General features: G+C 47.3%; 1 protein-coding gene across 1 annotated transcript in view; it reads left to right on the plus strand.

The window, feature by feature from the left end:
* The window catches only part of GATA5 (GATA binding protein 5), a 16,926-nt gene extending 8,717 nt beyond the window's left edge, over positions 1-8,209 (plus strand). The window contains exons 2-5 of the mRNA XM_026862301.1: positions 4,925-5,050; positions 5,890-5,977; positions 6,575-6,699; positions 7,728-8,209. Coding sequence (XP_026718102.1) covers positions 4,925-5,050; positions 5,890-5,977; positions 6,575-6,699; positions 7,728-7,880 — 492 coding nt within the window. The 3' untranslated portion in view covers positions 7,881-8,209. The remainder of the gene's footprint in view (positions 1-4,924; positions 5,051-5,889; positions 5,978-6,574; positions 6,700-7,727) is intronic.
* The last annotated feature ends 549 nt before the right edge of the window (positions 8,210-8,758 follow it).

Genomic DNA, 8,758 nt, shown 5'->3' on the forward strand with positions numbered 1-8,758 from the left:
TTTTTTTTTTTTTTTTTTTTTTTTTTTTTTTTTTTTTTTTTTTTGGAGAGTCGCTTTGGGATGTTTAAATTTGGTGGTAACAGTTTTAGTTTCAGAGCCTGTCGTCAAAAGCCGTCATTACAAACAGGATGTTTGCTGGAGCGTGCTGGGGAACAGCTGGGAGCTCCTTTTGCTTTCACTGGGGTGTATTCCCGCAGTTGGGTTTTTTTTTTTTGTATTGCAAAACAAATTATTAGCAGTAACCAGCAATGACAAGTTTCTGTGTAAGAAAAGCTTATATATATATTATAATATATATATTTAATATATATATAATATATATATTATAATATATATATATATATATATATATATATATTAGTTGGGATTGAACAAGATGTTTCATTCTGATTCCAAATGCAGAAACGTGGCTCTGGATTTGCAAAATTAAATGAGCAGCGGCTCTGTGGAAAATCATCCCGTTTCGTTCATCACATCAAAATTGAGGCGTTTCTGTGACATTTAGCATTATCTGACAGGCTTTGCCTGTTTTACCAAAACCCTCCTGGTCTCTTTTAAAATAATGACAGTAAATCTGCACCCCGGCAGCAGGCTCTGGTCACTGCTGTGCTGCAAATCTCGGAGTTACGCTGCTGATTTCTTCAGAGCAGATACAATCCATGCACAAAGAGATAGGTGCAAACCAGTTTTAATCCAACTCTACATTTTGGACTAGCATCAAAATGTGGTGCCGGATGAATTTCCAAGGGTTTTTTGAACAGCTTTCCCTCAAAGGAATTGGAGAGGTCTCGCTGTTACTCAGTGTTTTGTTTGGGTGCGTGGGAAGGGAGACAGCCTTGCGTTGCCTGCACCCTGAGCTCCCTGCCTGCTCCTCTGTCACTGCCTGCAGAGCCCCGCACATAGCACCTGTGAGGCATTTTTTGGCAAATATTTCAACAAAGTTTTCTGGTGGAGAACGCTGGTTCTCAGAATTAAGACCGTGTCTCAGGGATGAGCAAATCTTGATGGGCGTTATCAAAGCATTTCCACTTTTTTTTTATTATCATTTTGGGAATCAGTACAATAATGATAAAGCCCAAATGAAAGAGCTGTTCTTATCCAGGGGAAAACTTTCAGTTGAAATACTTGAGGGGATTTTGTTTTATGGATTAGAAACGGGGCCACAATTTTGACTTTCCATCCTGACTCTGGAATGGAAGTCTTGGATTTTTCCAAGGGTTTGAAATGTCATGTCATAACAAGTGTTGCCCCATCAGAGGAACGGGGATCTGATGATAATGGACAAGAGAGTGCCAAGCGTGTTCTGCAAATCCACCACCGAGGGAGCGACCTGTACCTCTGTGGCTTCTTCCCCCAAATGATTTCCATGGTGGGGGATGACTTCCCTGCTCATAACCTCACCCGCGCGGGCTGGGGGGGAGCAGAGCACTGAACACGGTGACACCCCGTTGCTCTAGGAACGGAGAAATACAGACACAGGAAGGAAAAATGGTTGCTTTTGTCCTTTACATTACGACCTTTGTTCTGTAAGTAGATGGCGCGCAGGGAGTTATTCTGACTTGTGTTTTCACAAAGCAAAGTCCTGCTGAAGGCCCTGGAGGAATCAATGTGGCCCAGACAACACTGTGGGAGTGACGTCCTGCAGCTCGGTAGCGCTCAGCCTGCTTGTGCGTGGGAGAGGACAAGCAAGTGAAGTGTAGTTTCCAGTTCATTTTTGTGTTTCTTGTTTTGAGATAAGGGCAACATCCTCTGTGCAGCAGGGACAGACATTTTGCTAGAGCCTGTGTCTGGAGACAAAGCGCTGTGGCTTTCGGCAGCAAGGATTTATCTCAGAGGAGGATGGAAGCAGCGCTTTAGCTTAGGCAGTATCTTTTCTAGCCAAGGTTTCTTGGCACATTTCACATGATGATACCTTAGACCCAGACCTGAAAGCCAAATCACTTTTACCATCCAGGAGCAGCCGGGGGAGCAGGATGGCTCCATCCTTGTGGGTGCAATTCCCCCGCGTTAGGAGCAGAGCTCGCGGTGTGGTGCAGCACTGAGGGCAGATGCAGCCGCCGCCCTGTGCTCAGCAGCTCCCGCACTGTCCTGAGTCGAAGGACTTACCTGGAGTTGAGTTTTGTTGACTTGGCTCAGGGAGTATTCTTTCAGCCTGTCCTTTTTTACAGTTTGCAATGCATAGTGAGTTTGGTGACGCTTTTGGGGAAGGTGGAGATTGGATTGACGACAGCCCCGGGACAATCTAATAGGATCCTAGAGCCATGCAGCGTTCATGGTGTGTGCCTTGGCTTTCTCCTGGCCGTCAGCTCCTGAAACTCCCTCATCCTCCAAGGGGCAGGTTTCCCCAGAGCCATAGTAACAAATCTCAGAGGATGCTGCTGCCTTCAGCCCTGAGGCTCAGATCTGCCCTCTTTCAGGAGCTGAGCTCAGGTATCTCATCATGCTCTGCTGCAGCCTCTTTCCTATCAGTCAGCACCAGGTCTCCTCTGTCCTGCTGACAAGGGGGGCAGAGAAGTGTTGATTAAATCTGGGGGTTCAGAGACTTCTTTTTTTTTCCTGTGAAACCCTGTGGTTTCATTTCCACGTTTGAAAAGGAGGTGAAGCAGTCTGTGACAGCTTTGGGCTCCCTCAGATGGACCTGCCCTGATGGCTCTGAATTTTTTGGGCGCTCCAAGCAGCACTCACACACAGTTGATTCGATAGGCACCGACTCACCATTCCTTGAGCTTATCAGCAGCACTTGGCTGTCAAGCCCGGTCCGTGAAGAGTTTTTGTTTGAGTGTATGCTGCATTTGTATAAATAAACACTGGAGCACAATGTTGAAGTCAACAACTTCCTAGACAAGGTCAGAGTGGTACAAAGGCAGCCGGGTGGAGGGAGGCAGAAATGCATTTTCTTTTAAGGGAAACTGCTGGGAAACCAGCAATAATGTATTGTACCCTCGTCCTTCAGTGAGAAACAGTAGCCTTGACTGTCTTTTTCTTGCTAAGCTGGCAGGTTGTGGTGCAGGGCCAGGTTCTCATGGGGTTTCTGGGGTGTAAGTTGTAATATTTGGTCATGGAGGATGGTTTCTGCTCTCCCTGGCTATGCGAGGAGGAGGCAGCCCACAAAGTGATGTGCAGGAGATGCATAAGGCACATGCTGCCGCCCCAGCAGAAAGCCCACGAGCAGGTTGCGATGCAGTGCTGGCAGGGTGGGCAGAGCTCTGGCAGGGCCAGCATTGCCCTTGGGCCGCCGGAGCTACAGGTCTCATTGCCACCTCACCTGCAAGCCACGGACAAAGCGTTGTATGAAACAGGAACAGTGTGTCCCTCCTGCCCAGGGACCTGTGGTGACCCAGAAATCTTGGGGCTTTCCAAAGAGCTTTGTGTTGGCCTTCCTCCATCTGCAGGCGATGACAGATCTCACCGGCCCATGCCGGGCACAGCTACCCCAGGGCTGAGTGCCTCCGAATTCCCCTCCGCACCCACAGCAGGAGCTGGACCTCAGAGCCATTGCCCCCAGTGGGTGTTCGAACCTCCCTCTGTTCCCATCGGGGCTGAGGTCCCTCCTGGTTGCAGGGATGACGGGCACAGCCCCAGCAGCTGAAAGGCTTTAAAGAAGCTCCAGGATCTCGCTGTGACACCACGTCCTATATTAGGGACAAGGATTGCTGTCCCCTTCTCTGTGCCAGGCTTGTCAGCTCACACCTCGGTGTATTATTATTTTTGCCTGGTTATTTCCTGAAAGCTAAATAATTTCCAAAGCAATACCGTTATTTGCGAATAGTTGCTGAGACCTCTTTGCAGAGCAACGAGTGAATCAAAGCTTGGGCATGTCACTTGTGTCTCTTGAAACTCAAAGCTGATCTTTATTTGACTGCTAGCCTTGTAAAAACATTTAATTTTTATTCCTACTCTTCCCACCTCATTCGTTATATTGCTCAGTCATGATATGGAGCAATAATGGAAGAATAAACAAACGGGGAGTTCTTTATTGCCTGCATCACCTATTGTCTGCTTTGAGAGGAATCAAAGTGATTTTCCTCAAGGCTGAAGAACATATTCAAACATCTGAATGTGGAGACCCTCTGATATTACTTATGTCACTGGTATCTTATATTCAGTGAAGTCTTTTACTGAAATACTTTCAATACCTAGTGTTAAGAGACTTTCAAATGAAATGCCTATTGAGATGACAGGTCTGTATATAGAGACGTGAATTTTCCAGTGGCTTGGAGTACCGTTATCAGAAATTAGTTTGCTGCTTCTGCCAAGAATATTTTCCTTCTCCATTTGGAAGTATTAATGTTTCAGAGCCAGCAATCACTGCACTCACAAAATATGCCATTAATTAATGTTTGCACGGTGTTCCTGCAGTCTGTAAAAGAACAGATTATCTGCGAGACGTGCAAAGAATAACCTCCCTGGTCCCACCACGGGCCAGTTCAGTTTGGTTCTGCTCAGTTCTGCCAATTGATTCCAGTTGTCTTAAACCAGAGATTAATTGGGGTGTTGCTAACTTTAGCGGTGGTTCTGAGTGCAGAAAAACAGGTGAAGAGTTTGCCTAACCAGGAGGAGTTTTCTTTGTGTGATTAAAGCCTGGCTGGCATTTTCCATCTCCTTCTCCATCTGAGTGGATCTCCTGGAGGAAAGTTCTCTGTGCTCTGAGCCCTGATCACTTCCAGCAGATTTGTTGGAAGTTTGTGAAATGAGTTGCAGGGATATTTGCCAGGTTTATCACGCTCAATAAGAAAAGCATTTGCAAATTGCAGTGACCTCATTTGAATGCAATTTCTTTGATCTGAATTTGGCTATCGTGTGTGTTTCACATTTTCCAGGAAATTGGTGTAATTGGAGATTTTATTTTTGTATGAAAGGAAACTTCCCAATCAATCATTCCTACGTGTGCATTCATGCATTTGTTTGTTTGTTTGTTTTTAAGTCTTCATCTAGACGTGCTGGCCTATGTTGCACTAACTGCCACACGACCAATACCACCCTCTGGAGAAGGAACGCCGAAGGGGAGCCTGTCTGCAATGCCTGCGGGTTGTACATGAAGCTCCACGGGGTGAGGAGCATGTCTGCACTGGGAGGGACCCTTTGGGTGCTGGGATCACCGCCCAGCAGGTCCAGGATATCAGGTCTGGAGGGACCAGCCTCTAGACTGGACCCAGAAGAGCCGTAGTCCAGTCCTGTCTCCTTGAACAGTTAAAAGTTCAGTCTACTGAGGTGCTCCAGAATAAGGCTAAAGTGGTACTGGAACATTCTCAGGAGGTGCCTGTGTAGAGGAGAGATTTCTGGCACTGGGTGGCTCTTAATTAAGTTTTTTTGCCAAGTTACTCTCCGGAAACAAAGCTTACCAGGCACCAGTAGCTGGAGACTGAGGCTTCCCAAACCCAGGCTGGAGAAAAGGAACGTATTTCTTATAGATGTGGTAGTTAAGAATGTGTGAAGAATGCTCAGAAGTCCACGTGGAGGCTAGCTGATAACATTTATCAGCTGTTGGTAACATGTCCATCAGCCAAAGAGGAGACTTCATCCCTCTATACGGGCCTCTTCGAACTTCTGCCGTAAAGTCTCTTTATCCCATGACCATTCCCTCTGAGCCATGTGGGCTCTCAGTCTGTCAGTGTAATTTAATAGGGCCCTGTCATAAAGGTCACTAATAAATCAGGAAAAGGAAAATAGGAAATAAAGGAAAAAACAAAAGTTGTGGGAAAGCTTTAGCTGTTAGCCTTATAGATCTTCCAGCCAAGGCCTGTTGCAGAGAAAAATAGCACTTAGTGAAGGACAAGGACTTTAGGTGCTTTGCATGAACTACGGCATGTAAATAGGAGAGCAACATGTGTGTGGGAAGGAACTAAGTAAACTGCAGTATTAATGATTCTAAACTTTATGAATGTCAAGGTACCACGACCTCTGGCCATGAAAAAGGAAAGCATCCAGACGAGGAAAAGGAAGCCTAAAAACATTACCAAAGGCAAAACCTCAACAGGTACAGTGCTGCCACGATCCATCATGGGGGCTTGGAGCATAATTCACCTCAACATGTCTTCTGCAAAAAATTATAATTAGAAAACAATATTGTGATTTTTTTTTTTCTCCCTGATGATTGCTTTGGATGTAGGGCCTGTATTTATGCGTAGACCTCATGTGGAAGGAGGAGGCTGGGTGGGAAACCGCAGTGCTGTTGTATTCCTGTGAGGTTCCTCTGTCCTATAGGCACCTGGCTCCAGCCCAGCAGTGCTTGTGTTCAAGTAGATCTGAGATAAATTGAGTAATGGGAAAAAAACAGGGCTGAGGATGGTGTATGAAGGAGTCAAAGGGAAGGTATCATGACAAATTCAACATTAGCCCACCTGGCCTGTACCAGAACCAGCACTGCCCGGCTGCGAAAGGGTGCTCCTCCTCCTCCTCCTCCATCAGCATCTTGGCAGCCAAATACAAAGCCTTACCTTGGCAGAGATGCAGTGGAGAAAGAGAACAGTAGAGTTGTACCATGAGATGTGATGGTAGCCATTAAAATATAAATTACCTTAAGAGCAGATTTGTACCGATGTTGCTTCATTGTCCTGTACCGATTGTCTTCCAGGGTCTACAACTTCGGCCACTAACTCCCCTTCTTCCATTACAAACTCAGACAGCACGGTCACTTTAAAGTCAGAGCCCAGCACGACCTCACAGTATCCCGGACAAACCATAGTGTCGGTGTCCCAGGTAAGGCACAGGGGCCCGCAGCCATTGCCTGCTGGGGTGGAAGCTCCACACGCCTCGGTAGTCGCTGACTGGGGGGTCTTGATGAGGCTAAACAATTAGTTCATTGCACTGGGGGCCACTATCCTGATGGACCGCCTCGGAGCGAGGAAAGCAGGGAGTGTCAGCCAAGATGTTGCGGACCAGGAAGGGCTCCAGCCTGTTGGCTCCTCATCGGCTCTTCCGTCTTGCAGTGGGGAACTGGGAGGTCCAAGCCCTGCTGCCGTGGAGGCGATAGGGAGTGAACCAGCTTTGGCACGGAGCTGGGTTTATTTCCTGTCTCCTGCCATGAAATCCTGCAAGTTAAAATCCTGTTGAATTGGTGGGATCAGCACAGGGTGGAAACCTCTGTAGCTCCCAAGAAAAAGCTCCCTGGGCACACATCATCTGTACTTTATAGCCCTGAGGTTCTCAGCGCTCACAGAGCTATAATTCTGTCCGAGACCCCAGGTTGCTTCTGCCTCGAGGGTTTCCTTGGGGTGGGTTGCTATTTTGTCTTGGTGGAGGAAAAAAATGGCTCTAAAACAACCCACACATCAAAATTTTGTGACCCAGCACTATCCTTATGCCGGGCCTGAGCCCTCCCCGAGCTGGACATGTGTGCATGGAGGGGAAGCTCAGCTCCAGCAGCCAAGTGAACTGGCACGGCGCCAGCTGCGCCGTATGGGAAAGGGGGATTTTTGGCTGAAACCGATAAATCTGATTTGTGCCGCGCTCTTAAAAAATATACACGTGCCTAGAGGTCTCCAAACTGGACATGTTTATTCAACAAATCAATGCAGATGGGCCCTAGGATGCCTCCTCCCCGCTGGGGATGGAGCACCCTTCCTACCCGAGTCCGAGCTCCTCCGAAGGGCAGCAGTAGCATCAGGGATAACCCACCCTGTTCATAATCCATCCTAGTCCAGCTACCGCATTATGACAAGGGGAAGAGTGACCCATTGGCTAATAACAGGTTTTCTAACGACTTGCTTCTTCTCTTCCTGGGGCAGGCACAGAGCCAGTCAGACGAGGCACTGGCCGGCAACCACGAGTTCAAATTCGAGCCCGAGGACTACACCTTCTCCCCCACCACCATGGCCTCGCAGCCCGGGCTGAGTGTGCCACTCCGGCAGGACTCCTGGTGTGCCCTGGCGCTCGCCTAGAAACCCCCAACATCCAGCAAAAAGCCTCGGGACCAACGTTTTTGGCTGGCCCTGCAAACGGCTGATGAGCAGGAGGCCAGGCTGCCCCAGCACTTCGGGACTGCGGGGTGTCAAGCTGTGGCTGCAGGACAGGTTTCTCTTGGAGGATGCGTGTGGAAAACGTTGGCTGGACGGGGCCGGGATGGCCCCGCTGTGGCACCAGCTCCCCAAAAAGTTCATCCTTGGCTGGAGTGACGCAGGGGTGCCTCCCCAAGGCCGGAGCCCCGGGGTTGCCTCTGTTTTCCCAGGGAAAGCCTTCCTCCTTTGAGATGAAACCAGCAAATAAATGCATCCCAGAATCTATGTTTATTCGCAGTGATTTCTCCCTCCTATGACTCCTCTGTGTGCAATTTATTCCACTTTCCAATAAAGACTGTAATAACATGGCACCAAATAACTTAATTTTATTAAAATGTAAACTGTGTGGCCTCTCTTATGTTTTATTGGCCACAACAGGAAGAAAAGAGGAAAAAAAAAAAAAGCAACGGTTGTTTTAAACATTTACTGTTTTATATTAAAAACGATCAGCTCTATAGAGTGTTAGCTTCTGAAGGGTTTAGCCTATCAGCACTGAGCTGATGAGTCATACATGAAATAAACACGCTGCTCTTCCCTTTCCAGCTCCAAAGAAAGATTCTTTTTTATTATTATTTTAGGCAAACCACATGACAAAAATGGTCAAAACCTCCCAATAATAAAAGAATACTGAAATGCTGTTTTTCTTTTGTATTTCCTGGTTGGGTTTGATATTGCCAACTCTGAGCTTTAGAAAATCAGAAGTTAGTCCTCCGAAAGTCAAGAGAAGGGTTTAAAGGACTGAAAAATAAGATGTGTTGGAA

This window comes from Athene cunicularia, assembly GCF_003259725.1.
Source record: "Athene cunicularia isolate RWA chromosome 20 unlocalized genomic scaffold, athCun1 chr20_part1, whole genome shotgun sequence".
NCBI classification, from domain to species: domain Eukaryota; kingdom Metazoa; phylum Chordata; class Aves; order Strigiformes; family Strigidae; genus Athene; species Athene cunicularia.